This window comes from Rattus norvegicus, chromosome 1 (assembly GCF_036323735.1).
Source record: "Rattus norvegicus strain BN/NHsdMcwi chromosome 1, GRCr8, whole genome shotgun sequence".
Classification (NCBI taxonomy): Eukaryota; Metazoa; Chordata; class Mammalia; order Rodentia; family Muridae; genus Rattus; species Rattus norvegicus.
The window spans coordinates 210498029-210518323 of NC_086019.1; the positions used below are offsets into that span (position 1 = coordinate 210498029).

The window sequence follows — 20295 nt, forward strand, 5'->3', positions numbered from 1 at the left end:
CATGAGGTTTCTTTCTTTTCTTTTAATGTATTTATTCTTTTATGTTATGAGTACACTGTCACTATCTTCAGACTCACCAGAAGGGAGCATCAGATCCTCATTACAGATGGTTGTGAGCCACCATGATGTGGTGACTGGGAATTGAACTCAGGACCATTGGAAGAGCAGTCAGTGCTCTTAACCGCTGAGCCATCTCTCGAGCCCTACAGGCTTTGCTCCTGGCTGACACTGGGAACCAACTGCTGTGGGACCTCTTAACAGACCACAGTTGGTCGCTGCCAGCCTCTGGGAATCCTGCAGTGGGGATAGCTATGGTTTCTGAAGCCCCGGTTCTGCACCCAGTCCTTTCAGGGCATGTTTCCAACAGCTTGTGGGGTAGGAAGTTTTCCCACCTGACAGTGAGGAGCATTTGACTTAGAGAGTCACACGTCTCTAATAATAACCCAGTAGGCACAAGCTGGAAAGCTGCTACAAGGCTGTGTGTCAGTCAGGCCTAGGAACCGTCTCACCCCTTATCCACCCCTACCCCTCAAAGAACAAAAAGAAATGGAGAGTTCAAAAGGGCCAAAGACTCCAACTAAGGAAGGAGATGCCTGGAGGAGAGATTTCCTCATCAGAAGTCACAGAGCTCATGGTATGGCCTCCAAAGACTAATTTATCTACACAGTATGCTTGGGATCCATGCAAATGAGTTGTTAGAGGAGAGGTACCCCAGCAGCTAGACTTCTGGGCATACATTCTTTGAGTTCTTTAGCCCTCGGCCCCAGCTGTGGGTGCTGCAATTGTTTGGATGGCAGAAAGATGTCAAATAAAATCAGAAAGCCTCCAGAGATGCTGTGTGCAGCCTGAATGCTCAGCATAGGGGTCCAGCCCCCGTCACTCTGCTGGCGGGTAACGTCATCCACTCCTGAACATATGGCATTCCAGCCTGTTGGCCTCTCTGTGTTCTCATCAATATTTGAAGGCTCAGGACTGGAGTAGCACCTGGTTCTGTGTGAACAGGCTGGCCCTGTGTGAACAGGTAGCCTGGCCCGAGATCTGTTCCTCTGACCCTCTGGGGAACCCTCTGTGCCAAGTGTCTATGACTTGCTAGACCAGAAATGCAGGAAAGAAAGATAAGGGTCCTTGAAGGAGTCCTGGTGGGGCCCTAGGATCTGCCGGCCCAGGACAAGTTTCACGCCCCAGTGAGATGCCCTTATGGTCTGGAAGACAAGTGCTAAATAGACTCAAAGTTCTCCTACAGTGTGCATGCGTGGGTGCCTGTGTGCCTGTGTGTGTGTGTGTGTGTGTGTGTGTGTGTGTGTGTGCCTGTGTGTGTGTGTGTGTGCCTGTGTGTGTGTGTGTGTGTGTGTGAGAGAGAGAGAGAGAGAGCGATGAACATCGGCTGCCATTCTCAATCACGTCCCACTTCGTTTGTTTGAGGTGATGTGGTCTGCCTCTGAACCTGGAAGCTAACCCACTCACCTAGGCTTCATTGCGAGCTCCAGGCATCTTCCAGTCTTCTCTGTCTCTGCAGCTCTGGCTGGAATTGTCTCCTGGCATGCCTTGTGCCTAATCTTTTAAATGGGTGCTGTGGATCCAGGCTTAAGTTCTCATCACTGGTAGCCCTTTCTGACTGAGCCATTACCTCAGCCTAGCCTCCACCTTCAATTTTCTTTCTTTCTCTTTCTTTTCTTTTCTTTTTCTTTTTTTTTTTTTGGTTCTTTTTTTCGGAGCTGGGGACCGAACCCAGGGCCTTGCGCTTGCTAGGCAAGCGCTCTACCACTGAGCTAAATCCCCAACCCACTCTCTCTTTTTTTTTTTTTTTTTGGGGGGTGATGTTGGGGGGTCAGGGTGGAACAGGATGCTACTCTTGTGCTAGGAATAGAACACAAGGCCTATGACTGCTAGACTGGGCAAACACTCTAACTCCGAGACATATTCCCATTCCCCAGAAATTCTTTTTGGGGCCTTGCAGGTGGAGTTGCTGGTGGAGGAAAACCCTTGCTTACTTAGGTGAACTCTGTGTGTTTTAGAGTCCTTGTCCTCCCAAAGACAATAGGGATACCTGTCTAGCTCTTAGTTTAGACAGAAGCAGCAGCCATAGAACTTTGAGGCATGGCACAGAGATTCAGTCCCCTTCCCTGCCTCCCACGGCCCATCAGCCACTTAATGCATAGTCTTCAGAATTCAGCACCCATCACAGCTCTGGAAACACTTCGGTCCTTTTGTTCTAAAAGAAAAGGTTGAATAGCTTGATTAAACTCTTCCCAGAGCCAGAGCCTGTGTAGCGAAGCTTCTTCTGCCAAACCCTGGTCACTTGTGTGCAGGCACTGACACTTTGGTAAGCAGATGACACAGTGCGTTGTCTACTGTCTACCTCTCTTCTTACACAACTCTATTCATTATTCATCTCGAAACACAGGCCTTAGGAGAGAGGCAGCATCAGCAACGTACTGCAGGCAACAATACTCGTGTTTCCTGTACACCGTGAGCTAGCAGGTGTCCCCTCTCTTCAGTCCTCTGGACCACCCCGCATACCTGGTGATCTAGTCCCCCCTTCACAGCTGAAGAAATGGAGACCGGGCCAAAAGAATTCACAAATATATTCATTCAGCAAGTATTGCTAAGGGTTGACAAACATTAGGCCCCTTTTGTTTTCTCAGTGGCTCCAGTCTGGTGGGAAGATAATACACAGCTACCAGGGGTGAGGAGAGGGGGTGGGGTGGGTCGTTTGCCCATCTAGATTAGAGCAGGAACCAGAAGATCTGCTTCCTTGTACCTCTCCTGCCAAGTCCTATGGTGGGCACATAGAAGCTGTAGAGATGCATGGAAAATAGACCTCTTACCTTGTACTTAGAGAGTGACTTTACCCCCGGCTTAGAGCCCTTAAATGGTCTAGTTCCTGCAGGTGTGGGGCACTGAGGTTCTTTCCACTTCTTGTCAATTATAGATGTGGTAATGGGATATGTTATGCATGGGAAATTTTGCTTCTGAGAACTTCTCCTTTTTAACACTAAAAAATTATTTATTTATTTACATACTTATGGTAGGGCCCTGTGAGTGCTATACTGTGTATGTGTGGGTCAGGGGCCCATCTGTGGGAGTGGACTCTCTCCTTCCAACATCTGTGTCCTAGGCGTGGAACTCGGTTCTGAGGCCTGGAGGTATGTGCTGGCTACTGAGCCACCTTGTTCATCCCTGTGTTTGTGTTGTTGGGTCAGGGTCTTATGTAGTCCAGGATGACCTCAGTCTTGATAGTACCGTGATGATTGACTTCCTGATCCTTTTGCCTCTACCATTCAAGTGCCAGGGATTACAGCTATGTGGCATTACTCCTGGCTTCTGGGAACAGTTTTTGATTTTTTTTTTTTTTAAAGATTTATTCGGGTGTTGGGGATTTAGCTCAGTGGTAGAGCGCTTGCCTAGGAAGTGCAAGGCCCTGGGTTCGGTCCCCAGCTCCGAAAAAAAAAAAAAAGAACAAAAAAAAAAAAGGGGGTTGGGGATTTAGCTCAGTGGTAGAGCGCTTGCCTAGCAAGCGCAAGGCCCTGGGTTCGGTCCCCAACTCCGAAAAAAAGAAAAAGAAAAAAAAAAAGATTTATTCATTTATTATATATAAGTACACTGTAGCTGTCTTCAGATACACCAGAAGAGGGCATCAGATCTCTTTACAGATGGTTGTGAGCCACCATGTAGTTGCTGGGAATTGAACTCATGACCTCTGGAAGAGCAGTCGGGTGCTCTTAACCGCTGAGCCATCTCTCCAGCTCTTGATTTTTATTTGTTCATTTGCTTTGTGACTCAGAGATCTGCCTGCCTCTGCCTCCATGGTCCTGGGATTAAAGGTGTGCACCTCCACTGCCCACCTATTTTTAAGTAAAATTTATTTATTTATTTATTTATTTATTTATTTATTTATTTATTTATTTATTTTTAGTATGTGTGAGGAATGTGATGTGCTTGGGAAAGTCAGAAGACAACTTTGGGGAGTTGGGTCTCTCTTTCCATTGTGAGTTTCAGGGACAGAGTGCAGTTCTTCAGAATTGGTTGCGAATGATTTTACCTCTGAGTCATTTCCCTGGCCCAGCCAATTTTTTCCCTTGGGAACAGAATTTTTCAGCTCAAGGGCTATGAACATACTTAAAAATGTTGCTGTAATCTCTTAATATTCTGCCTTCTCAGACTCTTAAGGTCCCCCAATGTACCCCAGGGGTGCTGTCCCTCCTTGTCTATGGACACAGTTGTCTTTCGTGCAAGTCTTTTTTTTTTTTTCCCCCAGTTTTAAACTGCGTCAAGTTTAGGTGGGATCGATCACTCCAGTGCCTAAGATACCTTAGAGTTTTGTTGTTGTTTTGTTTTGTTTTTTGTCTTGGAGACAGTGTTTGTCTCTTTAGCCTTGACTGTCCTGAAACTTACTCTGTAGAGCAGGCTGGCCTCAAACTTACAGACATCATCCTGCCTTTGCCTCCCAAGTGCTGGGACTGAAGGTGTGCACCGGCAGTGTACAGCTGCATTAGGGTTTTTATTGCAATGATAAGCATCATGAGCACAAGCAACTTGGAGAAGGGGTTTTTCATCTTACAACTCTCAGGTCACTCTATCATTGAGACAGTGAGGACAGGAACTCAGGGCAGGAACTGAAGCAGAGACCATGGAAGAGTGCTGCTTACGGCTTGCTCAATCTGCTTTATATACTATCCAGGACCACCTGCCCAGGGTGGCACTGCCTAGAGCTGGCTGAACTCTGCCACATCAGTCATTAATCTAGAAAATGCTCAAGATATGCTACAGGCCAGTTTTCACTTTTTGTTGTTTTATTTTTTTATTTATATAAATCAACTGTAGCTGTCAGACACCAGAAGGCATCAGATCTCATTACAGATGGTAGGAGTCACCATGTAGTTGCTGGGAATTGAACTCAGGACCTCTGAAAGAGCAGTCAGTGCTCTTAACCTTTGAGCCTTAATCTCTCCAGCCTAACAGGTCAATTTTATAAAGGCATTTTATTAATTAAAGTTTCCTCTTCCCAAATGACTTGTGATTTTAACAAGAAAATTTATTGCAACCCTTTATCCCTGCCAGGAGGTAGGCTATTATAGTAATTTGACAGACGGGGACAGGCTTAGGCAGAAGAAGCCTGCTTGAAGGCAGATGCCAAGGAAGTAAAATGGGTAAGATTTGAACCCTGGGCAGCCAGGCTCCAAGGCTGTACCTCTCCCTTGCTGTGATATAGGCTCTAGAAGGGAGGAGAAGGTTGTGCCTCTAGGGCAAGCTTGTGACTGGAGAGGAAAACTTGGTTCACTCTGGCCTTCCTCAAAGTAGGGACTGGTGTGTGGCACAGGACCTCCACCTAACTTCAGAATTGCCATAGATGCTAGTAACAGGGTGTGCCTGTCCTAGAGCTAGCCCTTGCTGTTCGGGCACGCAAGGCTGGTACCAGCCACATGCTTCTACTTACAAAGCGGAGTTGGACCCATTGGCCCCACCCACTTTTTGTGATTTGGAAAGCTTGGAATGACAGAGGGGAGAAACTGCTTGAAGTGACCCTAAATCAACCCTATAGCCACATCACCTACGTTTAGATCCAGGCTATCATTTCCTACCTGTGTGGTCTTGGGCAAGTTCTGCTTTGTGTGTATGTGTGGGTGTGTGTGTGTGTGCACGTGCACATGTGGGTGTGTCCTCACTTGTGGAGAGACCAGCAGGCATCCTCAGGTGATATTCTTCAAGTGTCGGCTATCTTGTTTTTTGAGACAGGGTCCCTTCCTAGCCTGGAACTTGCCAAATTGGCTAGGCTGGCTGCTAGTGAGCCCCAGGAATGAACCTGACTCTGCCTCTCTAACTCTAGGATTCTAAGACATCCCACTACACCCAGCTTTGTTGGTTTGTTTGTTTGTTTTGCTCTTTGTGACAGGGTTTCTCTGTGTCATCCTGAAACTTGCTCTGTAGACCAGTCAGTCCTCAAACTCACAGGTTCACTTTCCTCTGCTTTCCGAGTACTGGGACTAAAGGCATGTGGCAGCATCATTGCCCGGCTACCACCTCATTTGTTTAAAGCTGGTATCAAAGTGATAGATTCATTAAGGCAATTTCATATATGCCATTAATAAGGTTTTCCACCCCTCGTGTGTGTGTGTGTGTGTGTGTGTGTGTGTGTGTGTGTGTGTGTGTGTGTGTTCCAGGCAGGGTTTTATTCTGGCTAGAGTTTTTATGTGGGTGATATATGTTCATGTTCTTTCCTAGCTTTGGCTGCCAGGAGGGAGCCTTTCCAACCCTTTCACCAGGGTGACCTCTTGCTGCTACTGGAAATTGTGTTCCCACGAAGGCGCCTTGTGGGTTCTCATAGTCTAAACCAGAAGAGGTCAGAGAAAACGTTACTGCAAATTATAGAGCTCTCCTCTCAGCCAGCTTGCCAACATTCCTCTGAGATTATGGGGACTCATATGGGGACAAAGGGCCAGTCACCTGCGAAGGCCAGTGGCACGGCCCCACCTCCACGTGGACTGCTGTTTTCAAAGTCCTTCGCTCCCTTATCTCAATGCCTTCCTGAATGGAGGCCTTGATTTCTTAGCCTTTCTAGCACACAGTGGTACTCTTAAGCTAGGCCTCCTTTTTTCCCTACTTCTCTGAAGTTCAACTCCAGGTCTAGCTCCGAGGGATCCTCCTAAGTCTCCTTCCATTTGCACTTTTTTTTTTTCACAGACAGGGTCTCACTAGGAAACTTGGGCTGTCCTGAAACTTACTGAGTAGACCAGGCTAGTCTTCAACTTGCAGAGATCTGCCTGCCTCTGCCTCTGCCTCTGCCTCTGCCTCTGCCTCTGCCTCTGCCTCTGCCTCTGCCTCTGCCTCTGCCTCTGCCTCTGCCTCTCAACTACTGGTATTAGTGTCATGTGCCACCATGCTTAGATTATTTGCATTCTTTTCAGTAATATCATTTTAGGGAGAGTAAGACCAGATAAGTATCTACTCTTTTTGAAGAGTTTTTGGCTTCCAGCAGACTGTAAAAACCCACAAAGAAGCCATTTTCTGCATGTTGGGCTCTGGATTTTCTAGACCTTTGGCAGCTGGAGAAACTTTTCTTCCTAGTTATACCCCACAACACAGACCTGTACTTTTATATTCTTTGTAGCCTCAATTACTTCCTGGAAGGACTGAAAGATCAGACCAAAGAATGAGGCAATGTGTGGGCATTCAGAGTAGGGCCTTGGCCCCCTTCCATGCCCTAGGGCAAAGGTACGTTAGTCATGGTCACGCGACTGGACAGCCAGGAAAGGGGGGGGGGCGGCAGATGACAGCGTCCAAAAAGACAGGAAGCACCCTTGGCTAGCAATTCTGGCGGCTGTTGAGGCCAGGCTGTTAGGAAAATGTCCTGAATCTAGCTGACATCCTCAGCACCACGGACAGGGAAACTGAGGCTGCGGTGCGTAGAGGGAGGCTTAAAGCCGAGAGCGCAGTCAGCTGACAAGAGGGTGTGTGGCCTTGACCCAGTCTCTTTTTGATATTAGAACCGCAGAGGAAAAATGCCTCCGGCCGGGAGTTGTATCAAGCGTGGATGCATCTCGAACAACGCCTGGGAAATGGGAACACCCACAAAGCTCCTTCAGGAGCTGCCTTGCCCCAAGGTCACGCGGAAAGAGCAGCTAGCCTCCAGACACCAATTTCCTGCCAGCTCCTGCAAAATCCCCGGGGCCTTTCAAATCACCACTTTCAGACCTGGGGGCGTGTAAGGAAAGTTTCCCTCTCAACACTCACTCTAGGGTCTGCCAAAGCTGCAGAGGCCTCGACTCGACTCTCTAGCCTCGAGAGGCCCAAGTCCGCGAAGGCGCCACCTTGTGAGTGCTGGCAACCGAGGTAGCGGGTCCTTTCTAGGACCCTCGCGACCCCTAGACAAGGCCCCGCCCCCGGTGCACTGGCCCCTCCCTCACCGTGGGCTCACCGCCTGAGGCGAGGAGGGGCTGTGCCGCAGCCAATGGGAAAGCGGCGTGGCGAGGGTGGCGGCGGTTGTGATGCGCCGCAGTGTCCAATCAGCGGCGAGCGCGGGGGCGGGCAGTGACGCTAGGCTCTCCGCGTGCTACTCTGTAAAGGAGCGAGCCCCGCGGCCCACTACAGCAGTCGCCCGCCGTCAGCCTCCCGCGCTCGTCTCTCGTCACTGCTGCTCGGCGTCCATTGCTGCCTCTCCCCGCAGTCGCCGACGTCGCTTCCCCGCGCGCTCCCACAACCGCCGCCCCGCCGGTCAGTGAAGCCGGTGAGCCATTCCCCGCGCCGGCCCCCAGAGGCGGGCATCCAGCCGGACCCCGAGTGTGGCCCTCTCCTGCTGTGGCCGTCCGCGCCTTCTCGACCGCTTATCCAGCATGAAAACCAAGTTCTGCACCGGGGGCGAGGCCGAGCCGTCCCCGCTTGGGCTGCTGCTGAGCTGCGGTGGCAGCGCTGCCCCGACGCCCGGCGTAGGGCAGCAGCGCGATGCCGCAGGCGAGCTGGAGTCCAAGCAGCTTGGTGGCCGGTCCCAACCTCTCGCGCTGCCGCCGCCACCACCGCCGCCCCTGCCGCTGCCCCCGCCGCCATCACCGCCGCTAGCGGACGAACAACCCGAGCCCCGGACGCGGCGCAGGGCCTACCTGTGGTGCAAGGAATTCCTGCCCGGAGCCTGGAGGGGCCTTCGCGAGGACCAGTTCCACATCAGTGTCATCAGGTCGGTGACTGCGGCACCGCGCGGGGGGAGGTGGGGGCGGGGCGGGGCGGCGGCCCGGGTAGAGGTGAGCGCTGCGCATGGATCCAGGAGCACACACCCCGCAGCGCGGAAGGCCGCCTGCGGGCGAGCTTTGAGAATACGTGAGCTGGGATGCTGGTCCCTTGCGGGAGAACAATACTGTGCAGTCACACAAGTACATTCTGTACCAAAGCTCAAAATAGATGAGTCTAGGAAGCCGTTTCCCTACGAGGGCCTTCAATGAAAAAGGGATGTGTGGCTGGGCTTTAGAAAAAGAGGGAGGAAAAGTCCCCGGGTAACTTTTCCTTGTAATCCCTTTAGTCTGTAATTTGATCACAGCCCTCTCCCCTTCCAGAAATTCTCCTTTGGCACTCGGGGAGGCAGAGGCAGGCGGATCTCTATATATTTTCGAGGCTGGTTTGGCCTACATAGCTTCAGGTCAGCCAGAACTACATGGCAAGATACAGTCTCCAAAAGAGGTAGAAAGGAAGTTGATGTGTGTTAATGGAAGGTAGCAGTCAGTCACTCATCTCCTTCTGAGGCTCTTAAGTCTTTGTCAACCTGTGTTACTGGCCAGCGTCTGGAGGTGTGGCTTCACAAATAATCGTGAAATAAAAAGAATTCCTTCTCTGAAAGATGGATCTCTTGTGGGCAGAGTAGCCTTGAGCATCCTAGGTATTGGAGCCTGACTTTGAACCACTGAGGATCCTGAGTGCGTGCGACACACACACACACACACACACACACACACACACACACACACACAGAGCTCTGGTTGTCTTGGAACTCACTATGTAGACTCACAGAAATCCACTGCCTCTGCCTCCCCGAGTGCTGGGATTAAAAGCATCTGCCTGGCATTCTCCACTCCTTTTAAATTTAAATATATTTCATCTTAGATTAGAAAATTTTTTTAATGTATTCAGACTAATAGAGAAATGTAGCTGTACCCTTGCCATTTTGTACAAGTGCTTGACATTCAGTATTGAACTTTTTTTTTTTTTACCTTTAAAAACCCATTTGGTCATTTTCTACCAGTTTCTGTTTGATTGGTTGACCCAGTTGAGTGCCAAGTGTCTAGAAACTGACTGGCTGGCTGGCTGGCTGGCTGCCATCAATAATCCTCAAATCCAGTTCTAGTCATTTGATTCCTTTTCCATGCCCAGTCTTTCACCAGAGTCATGAATGCAGCAAAATTAACTCTTTGGATGGATGGCACTTCCTCTTAGCTTTTCAGGCCCCTCATGGACATGAGAATATGTCAGATATGTCTGAGCAGATAGTTAAAAGGTAGTTGGTAGGTAGTAGAAAAAGAGAACCACAGATACTCAAATCATTGTTGAGTGTCCTAGAAAAATTTGTCCCCAAACTTGTCCTCTGGCAGGCTTGGCAGTTGTCACCAGGGGAATGATAGAGATTACTGTGGCACATTCTTCTCCCTATAGAAGTAAAGGTAGGTCTCAGGGGATGTGCTTGTTCCAGCACTTTGGAGGGAGAGGTAGGAATATCAAGAGTTAAAGGCTAGCCTGGGCTACATGGCAGGTTTGAAGTTGGAGTCCAACCTGGATTACATGAGATCTTGTTTCCTCAAACTAAACCAAAACTCTGAAGGAGTGACTTGTCTGAGGTCCATTGACAGCCCTCTGGTGTTCCTCTCTTTTACATTGGCCCTGAGGTCTGTTTGGACAGCCCTATACCCAGCCTTAGGCCTGTTTGTGATTGTCTCCAGGGACTGTGTCACTCATCAGTTAAATCTGTTTTGCTCAAACTAGTCATTGCAAAAGTATGGAGAATCTTTTGGGGTTTTCCTTTTTTTTTTCTCTAAGAGTTAGTATTGAAGACAGGACTTTCCTTTTGGATTGCAGTGTCTTTTAAAATGTGGCATGCTGTAAACGTGCGGGATAGTCAGTGGTTATAGAATATATTGAATAAGGAGAAAGGATGATTTAAGGTGTGGGGAAGAGGTAGTAACTACCTTTAAGTTAGTGGCCTGTCTGTTACTTTTGCTGGGTCTAGTCCATCTGCCTGATTTATTCATTTCAGTTCATTCAGCCTGTCCCAGGTTTAGCCATTTGACTCCTTCCCACCTCAGAATGTATTTTCTGCCCTTGCCTTAATAGTAGCCAGGCTCCAATTCCTTCGTCCTATTTGCTCTGTTCCCCCATAAGTCTCTCTTTTGCCTCGTCACATGGTAACAGGAGGTCCCAGCCATCTCAGCATCATTCTGTATGTACCACCTTCTATCTAGTTCATTCTCTATCCTGTTGACAGCAGTTTCACAAATGCCATCCGTTGCTCCATGGCTTTTGTAGCTAGGAAATAAAACCTAAAATTGTTTGCAAAAGTCTAAACCTGGGTTTCAGTCTACCTGGAACTGTTACTCTTTTAAAATCTCCCTTTCCCCAACCACAATGGCTGAACTCCTTCCACTGGGCCCAGTGCTTCTGAAAGAGCTCTGTGTTTCAGTACCAGGCTTTTCTTTGCTCTGCTTGGCAGTCCTTTCCCCAGGACTGCTTTTAACATTCCTGCTTCAAGGCCTCACTCAGGGAGAACCAAAAAGAAGGAGCACATCCCCCATCTATTATTTCCTCTCCAGGACTTAAGGGTTGCTGGCCTTGACATCAGTATTTAACATACTTGGCTGTAGGCTTGTTTCTACTTTCCCTTAAGACCGATTCCTAGAGAGCATTTCACATTCAGCACTTTGTGAGATATGGTCCTGTGTACTGAAAAATGACCTCTAACTTCTTCTCAGTTTGGCTTTCTTTTTTTTCTTGTCTTTTTTTTTTTTTTTTTGGTGGGGTCGTTGGGCAGACTCTAACTTTGTAGCTCAGGGTGGCCTCAAACTCTTAGTAATTCTCTGTCTCAACTTCCAAAGTTATGGGATTATGAGTATGGATTGCTGAGCCTGGCTTTTTTTTTGTCTTTATTATTTTTTTCAGTATCATACTCAAACCAGAGCATGCACTCTATACCTGGCCTTGGATCTTGCCTTCATTGTGTTAACTGAAAAATTATCATCAGACATTGTATCATCTGGATTTTGTGTTGGTGCTGAAATTTTACTGTTTTGCATTTTACATTGAGGTGCATGTTTCATTTGAAGTTTATTAAAGGGGTTTGTTTCTGGACTTTTACGTGTGTCTGTATGTGGTGTCCAGTTGCTCTGAGACTAGTTGCCAAAAGTACTGTTTTTCTCTATGGTATGGCTCTTGCTCTTGTCAAAGATTGTGTTTGTGGGCTTTTCCAAGTTTATTTTTATCAACATTTTTAGTTTCATTTAATTTTTTTTTGAGACATAGTCTCACTGTATATCCTTGATTGGCCTGGAACTCACTATATAGACCAGACTGGCCTTGAACTCACAGAGATCTTGGTCTCCAGTGCTGAGATTGAAGGTATGTGCCTATATACGTGGCTTATATTTATTTATTTTATCTTGTGTGTGTGAGTAGTTTGTCTGCATGCATTCATGTACATGTATGCACTGTCCATGGAGACCAGATGAGGAGGGTACCTGATCCCTTGTAACTGAATTTACAGGTGTTTATGAGCTATAAGAGAACTGGGAACAAAGCCTGAGTGTTCTGTAAGACTAGCAAGTGCTCTTAACTGCTGAGCAATCCCTCCTTAATTATTGTAGTTTTATTTTTATTTTTTTAAGATTTATTCATTTATTATATATAAGTACACTGTAGCTGTCTTCGGATACACCAGAAGAGGGCATCAGATCTCTTTACAGATGGTTGCGAGCCACCATGTGGTTGCTGGGAATTGAACTCAGGACCTCTGGAAGAGCAGTTGGGGCTCTTAACTGCTGAGCCATCTCTCCAGCCCCAATTATTGTAGTTTTAAAGGGTGATAGTGTTAGCTCTGATTCTTTTCTTCATTTCCAAAACTATTTTGGCTAATCTGTCTTCTTTGCCTTTTTATAAATTTAATAATTTATTTGTTGATAACTATGAAATAGTTATGGGGATTTTTTTCTGCATTCTACTTTATGTTGCTATAGACTTCTCAACAGTGCAAAAGAGGAGCTTACATCTCTAGTAGTAAATAGAATTCCTTTTTTAAAAAATAATTTGTATTTTATGAGTGTTTTGTTTGCATGTATATATATATATGCACCACATGCCTGTGATTCTTTGTTAAGTATTAATTCTTTTTTTTTTTAAAGGAGAGGGAGAGTGGGGGATGCGTTTTTTTTTTATTTTTGATTAATTTTTATTTCTATAAGTACATATAGCTATCTTCAGACACACCAGAAGAGGGCACCAGATCTCATTACAGATGGTTGTGAGCCACCATGTGGTTGCTGGGAATTGAACTCAGGACCTCTGGAAGAGCAATAAGTGCTCTTAACCGCTGAGCCATCTCTCCAGCCCTAAGTATTAATTCTTAAGTATTAATACTTAAAACTCAGGTCCTATAAATGCTTGGACTCCAGGGCCACTTGGAAGAGCTGCCTTACCTGTGGACTTCAATAGGTTCAATGCTTCTTCTCATGGATTCAGACATGGGAGTTGAGAGGCCAGTGATTGAACATGATTACAACAAGCCCATTTTCTTTCTTCCCTCTCTCTGGTTTATTTTATTTTATTTTATTTTTTGTTCTTTTTTTCGGAGTTGGAGACCGAACCCAGGGCCTTGCGCTTGCTAGGCAAGCGCTCTACCACTGAGCTAAATCCCCAACCCCGTCCCTTTCTCTGTTAAAGGTTGATATATATATATATATATTTTTTTTTTTTTTGGTTCTTTTTTTTCCAGAGCTGGGGACCGAACCCAGGGCCTTGCGCTTCCTAGGCAAGCAAGCGCTCTACCACTGAGCTAAATCCCCAACCCCTATATTTATTTTTATTTTTGAGGTAGAGTTTCTCCGTTTAGCCCTGGCTGTTCTGGAGCTCACTCTGTAGACCAGGCTGGCTATAGACTCAGAGATCCAACTGCCTCTGCCTCCTGAGTGCTAGGATCACTTCACAGCCCAGCAAAGGTTTATTTTTAGTGGTGTGTGTGTGTGTGTGTGTGTGTGTGTGTGTGTGTGTGTGTTGGGGGAGGGGTATGCTTGCTTATAGGAGCCCATAAAGTCCAAAAGGCAGGTAGGTATTGGATCCTCTGGAGTTACAGGCGGTTGCGAGCTGTCTAATGTGGATGCTGGGAACTGAACTGAGATCCTCTGTGAGAACAGCAAGTTGCTCTTAACTGGGCACATCACTCTCTCTAAGCCCCCTCTTTAAAAATAGTTTTGAATGTACTGTTAAGAGGTCTGCAGGCAGAGCAGTGCCTTGGAGGTCCTGTCGATCTGTGTCTTGCTTCAACAGTGTTTGGGCAGAATAGACCAGGGGACTCCCACTTTATTAGATTCTAGATGCCTTACAAGTCTCTCCAGTCGCAGCATCCAAGGACCATCTCCTTGCCACCTTCGGCTCCTAGGACCAGCCAACACAGTCTTCATGGTTATCCCTATACTCCAGATCAGCCATGACCTCTCAATAAAAATAAAGCTTTTTGAAACTGGGGGGGGGGTACTACTTGAAGTACACCTCTCCCTCCCTCCCTGGTTTACTTCCTTGCTTTTGTGTGGCTCCAGCACCCAAGTGCTGAGATTTTTGGCACACACTTGCATACCCTTTCATCCCTGTAGTTGTGAGTTATTCACCCTGAGCTTCCAACAGTTTTATCAGTTATGAGGGCTTCCTGTCCTTCCTGTACTAGGTGCTGTACAGTTTCTGCTCTGCTTCTGACGGCCTATCTACTTACTTTTTGGGGAGCAGTCTGCTTGCAACCTCACCACATTGGTAAATCTAAGAAGAGCTTTTTCATGTTCGGATTGAGTGGCTCTTTCTGCATGCCATACTGGAAACTGGAAATCAGGACATTGCATCATTTCTCATTTTGGGTGGGAGTTCTCAGCATGTAGCTTCCCCTAAGCTGAGTGGAACTTCAGTACTGTTGTAGCTGTGTTTCCTTTCCTTCTGCCCTCTATGTTCTTGTACCTTGTCTCTTAGCTTGTCTAGTTTCTACACTGATGCCTTCGTTCTGTTGTTGATTTTTAATTAACTAGTTAATTAAACGATTATTGTTGGTTTTTTGAGACAGGGTTTCTCTGTGTTGTCCTGAAACTGCCCTGGAACATGTCGTATAGACCAGACTGGCCTTGAACTCACAGAGATCCACCTGCCTCTACTTCCTGAGTACTGGGATTAAAGCCACCACTGCTTGGCTCTTTATTTATTTTTGCAACAGGGTCTCACTATGTAGTCTGTCTGGCTTTGAACTTGCTGTGGAGACCAGGCTGGCCTTAAACTCAGAAATCTCCCTGCCTTTGCTTGAGTGCAGAGGTAACACGTGCACCACATTACCTGCAGCTGGCCTTCCCTTCCATTGGAGCCTTGTCAGGCGGCCTCTCTCTAGGACTCCTGTCTTTTTTTTTTTTTTTTTTTTTTCCGGAGCTGGGGACCGAACCCAGGGCCTTGCGCTTCCTAGGCAAGCGCTCTACCACTGAGCTAAATCCCCAACCCCACAGGATTCCTGTCTTTTAAGTTAGAGAAACCCTTATTTTTAGTTTTTCATAGAGATTGTAATCTGTCTTTGACAATGCACTTTCTAATCCTTCTCATTTTGTTTATTAATATTGCAGTAGCCTCTGGGCTGATGGCAGAACACATACAAAATAAGGACTGAGAGGAGGGTGGGGACTAGAGAGATGAGACTCGATGGTTAAAGGTACTGGTTGCTGACAGACATTTGTAACTCTGGTTTGAGAGGACTTGACATCCTCTCTGACCTCTTTGCTCACCAGGCACATACTTGGTGCACATACATACAGACAAAACATCTGTATACATATTGTGAAAGAAATAGATGTTTCTTTCTCTTTCTTTTTTCCTTCCTTTCTTTCATTCTTTCATAAGGATTGGGAGGTTAGCTCCATGGTTGAACTAGAAAGGAGACATATGGAATTATTTTGTGAAATGGGGAGAGTACTCCTGAACCCTGAAAGGTGGCGAGTAGTCAAAGTCAGGCTTCTTTATTTTCAAATATTTGACCATAGTCACTATTCCTTTTGGTTTACTTTTAAAAATTATATGTGTATGCATCTGCGTAGAGTCCAGAAGTCATATCTAGCATTGTCTTTAATCACTGTCCATTTTTTAATGATCTATTTTTATTTTATTTGTATTGGTTGTTTTGCCTGCATATATGTCTGTGTGAGGTTGTTGGGTCCCCTGGAACTGGAGTTACAAACAGTTGTGAGCTCCCATATGGGTGTTGGAAAATGAACCCAGATCCTCTGGAAGAGCAATCAGTGCTTTTAACTACTGAGCCATCTCTTTAGTCCTGCACCCTATATTTTAGATAGGGTCTTTTATTGAATGTAGAGCTCACCAATCTGCCTAGACTTGCTAGTCAGCAAACCCAGGGGGTCCTATGCTTCCCAGTGCTGGAGATACACACACACACACACACACACACACACACACACACACACACACACACACACATCCATCCATCCATCCATCCATCCATCCATCCATCCATCCATCCATCCATGCATTTATTTTAGACAGGATCTCTCTGTGGCTAAGGATCTCTCTTTTTTCTTTTTTCTTTCTTCTTTTTTCTTTTTTTTTTTTTTCCGGAGCTGGGGACTGAACCCAGGGCCTTGCGCTTGCTAGGCAAGCACTCTACCACTGAGCTAAATCCCCAACCCACTCTCTCTTGATTGGCCAAGAACTTACTATATAGATCAAGCTGACGTCAAACATATAGAGATCAACCTGCTTCTGTCTCTAAAGCACTGGGATTAAAGGAATGTGCCACTACACTTAGTTAGCAAATTTTGCTTTTGAAACTTATATAAGTCAGGCTGGCCTCACATTTGCTGGCTTTAGACCGATTTGAGGCTTTGAATGTTTTTTGTTTGTTTAGTTTAGTTTTGTTTTGTTAGGTGTTTTGGTTTTTTTTTTTTTTTTGTTTTGTTTTTTTTTTTTTTTTTTGTTCTTTTTTTCCAGAGCTGGGGACTGAACACAGGGCCTTGCGCTTCCTAGGCAAGCGCTCTACCACTGAGCTAAATCCCCAGCCCCAGGGTTGTTGTTTTATTTTAAGTTTTTATTTTCTTTTTGTAAAGGGTCTTTCTATGAAGCCCTAGCTGGCTTGAACTCACAAGCGATCCTCCTGCCTCTGCTTCCCAATTGCTAAGGTTAAAGGGTTGTGTCACCTGCCCAAGAAATGGATATTAGTAAGTTGCCATAATTACATGTATGTCAGCTTCCAGGTGCTCAAGGATGTTTTAATGTAGGCCATATGATGTGGAATAAGTAAGTCATGGTTACTTGGGTTTACTCTTAGGATTGTGAAAGTTTGGTGCCAGTATTTCATCAGATTTCACTTCCTTTTATATGTGGAAGATACATATCATGTATGTGAACTTTTCAGAGCAGCCAAACATGAAAAGCAGTTTTCACAGCCAGCCTGACTTGAGAGTGCCCAGTGATTGGAGACAGTAAATAGGTTGCCAAGGTTTGAGAAGCTGCCTGTATTTGACTACTCTGTACTTGGACACCAAGGTTGGACAGGCTCCCTGTGCCTGGGAGTGAACAATGGTTTAAGAGCAATGCTGTGGTGTCTCATCCTGAAGGGCTTTGAAACTGGTGAGACAGAGGACAATATTTGTTTGCAGCTGTTGAGGGCCTGGCCATCTTGTTTTCTTCTCATGTTCCAGCTGGGGTTTTGTTGTGTGTGGGACTCAGTCCCCACTCTTAAGTCTCCTGGGTGATTGGTATTTGCTGCTCTTGAGCTAACACTGCCTTTCAAGTCAGAAGACAAGTCTCTGTTTACCTCCCACAGGAAACAGGCTGTTTTCTTTCTTCCTTTCCTGAAGTCTTGAGAAGGACAAGTTGGGAGAATGAAGCAAGCTAACCAGTTCTTGAGGTTTTTTATTTGTTTGTTTTGTTTTTTGAGACAGGGTTTCCTGGCTGTCCTGGAACTTACTCAGTAGACCAGACTAGTCTCAAACTCACAGAGATCCACCTGCCTCTGCTTTCCAAGTATGGGGATTAAAGAAAGGCCTGTGCTACCCAGTTAAAACTCTAGTTTTTTGTTTTTGTTTTGTTTTAAATAAGATCATACTAGTTTTTAAAGATTTATTTATATTTACTTAATGTATACGAGTGCTCTATCTGCATGTACACCTGAGAGCATCAGACCTCACTACAGATGGTTGTGAGCCATCACATGGTTCCTGGGAATTGAACTCAGGACCTCTGGAAGAGCAGACACCTCTCTTAACCACTGAGCCATCTTTCCAACTTGAAACTCTCATTATTTAAAGTAAAATGATGGGTGAAACCAGTAGAGTACACTTAGTCCTTACATGAGGCTTAAAATGAGAGACTTACTGTGTGGCCCTGGCTGCCCTAGAGATGATACATAGACCAGGATGGCCTCAAACTCTCAGAGATCTTCCTGCCTCTGCCTTCTGAGGGCTGAGCCTCTTTGAGTGCTGGAACTAAAGTGACTGGCCCCATAGATGGCAATTTTTTTTTTTTTTTTAAGAGTTCTTGTTAGGAAATCCAGGAATGAGAGACATCTGGGCCAAAAAGTCTTCTTGGGGAGTGTTCAGAATATACCAAATGCTGTGTGATTGGACTAAGGAACTTTACAGAAAGCTTTAGATAACGGTGTGTACATGTGCGTGTGTGTTTGTGTGTGTGTGTTTGTGTGTGTGTGTTTGTGTGTGTATTAGAGACCTCGGAGTCCTATCTGACTGTCCTGGGACTCAGAGATACCTGTTTGCTTCAACCTCCTGAGTGTTGGTTATATGCAAGGGTGTGCAGTGCAGAGAGAAAAGGAAGCAGACTGGGCTATTTTCATGAGGATTAAGAGAGCACAGGTTGAACAGATCATGTGGAATATAAGCAGGGTGAGTAGCTGGGGAGGGAAGCTCTGAGGTGAAGGGAGTCTTAGGGTAGGGGAACAGTGAGAAGGGCCAGGCTGCTAGCTCATCTTTGAAAATCTTTGAAATGTACAAATACACACACACACACACACACACACACACACACACACACTCTCACCCTAGCAGGTACATTCCATAGCACATGTATGGAGTTTCGTGGCTAACAACCTCAGGTTAGACCTCAACATTTGCCTTTGTTTGAGGCAGTGTTTCTTCATTGCATATACTAGGCAGCTGGCCCATGAGCTTTTGGGATTCTCCTGTCTCTGCCCTTCATCATGACAGAGGCACACTGGAATTATATGTATTACTCTTCTGGATTTTACATGGCTTCTGCCAGAGGCAAGGGAAATTACTCCTTTTGGGTGACAGGAACCTATTTTACAAGTTCTGAAGGAATGCTGGTTTTTATCTAACTACTAGAAATGCTTTGGGGAGCTGGGGATTTAGCTCAGTGGTAGAGCGCTTACCTAGGAAGCACAAGGCCTTGGGTTCGGTCCCCAACTCCGAAAAAAAAAAAAGAAAGAAATGCTTTGGTAGTCCAGCATGTGCTTATTTCTGGATATATGTACCACCCGCGACCTAACATTGGGATTAAAGGCCAGTGCCACCAACACTATATATTTTTTTAAGATTTATTTATTTTTATTTATATGAGTACACTGTAGCTGTCTTCAGACACACCAGAAGAGGGCATGGGGTTCTATTACAGATGGTTGTGAGTCACCATGTAGTTGCTGGGAATTGAACTCAGGACCTCTGGAAGAGCAGTCAGTGCCTTTAACCACTGAGCCATCTCTCCAGCCCCCAACACTATATTTTTAAAGAAAAAGTATGAGGTAAAAAAAAAAAAAAACATGTTTATAAGAATCAAAAACATTTCATAATCTAATCTGGAATCCATTCACATATGAGTTTCACTCAGTATCTTCCTGCCCTTTCTCCCAGCAGCTACAGTGATATGTTCACAGTGATGACTCCAGGCCAGTAAACTCTGTGAGTCATCTGTATGCATACTTTCAAATATGTTTACTTATTTAATTTTTGTGGGATAGAACACCTAACAAAACAAAATAAAACAAAAACCCAGTAGTTATAAATGTAACCCAAGAATTATTTTTTCTTTATTATGTATTCTTGGCTGACTTAGAACTCAGGGAGATTTACCTGGCTCTACTGTTCTTTGCTGTTTCCTACTGGTTGTGCTGGTGTTTGTGTTGTGTCATTTTTGTTTTTGGCTTCAGTATCTTGTGTTTGCTATGCTGTGTTGGGACTCATGTTTATTGTAAAATACTATACAAGATGCTAAATTTGTGGGTTCAAAATCTTTGAAGTCCTTGAGAAATAGTATCTATATTTTTGATAATTTTATATGGCAGTTGCATTTTTAACTGCCATTTCTATGGCCTTTGTTGGCAGCAGACTTGTTGCCAATCATAGGATTGACTAATTGGTCAATGTGTGTGGTTTTTTTTTCTTGGTTTAGTTTCTCATAGTTCTTCGGCTGCTGGTGTAATGACCCTATTTCACTCATTCTGACTAACATCAAACTGTAACAGACAGCTTATTCACTGCAGTGTGTTGCCTAACTGAAACTGCAGGTAACACAATAGACTAAGGATGTCTGAATTGTGAGCTTGTTTTTGGCTCT

General features: G+C 45.7%; 1 protein-coding gene across 3 annotated transcripts in view; it reads left to right on the forward strand.

Annotated features, from left to right (window-relative positions):
• Positions 1-8040: 8040 nt before the first annotated feature.
• Chka (choline kinase alpha) overlaps positions 8041-20295 on the forward strand; it is a 48685-nt gene continuing 36430 nt past the window's right edge. For 2 of the 3 annotated variants that reach the window (NM_001398586.1, NM_017127.3), the window contains exon 1: positions 8087-8668. In NM_001398586.1, the coding sequence (NP_001385515.1) occupies positions 8331-8668 (338 nt within the window). In that variant the 5' untranslated portion in view covers positions 8087-8330. Of the gene's footprint in view, positions 8669-20295 lie in introns of all 3 variants that reach the window. The other variant, XM_006230707.5, reaches the window with a different exon arrangement.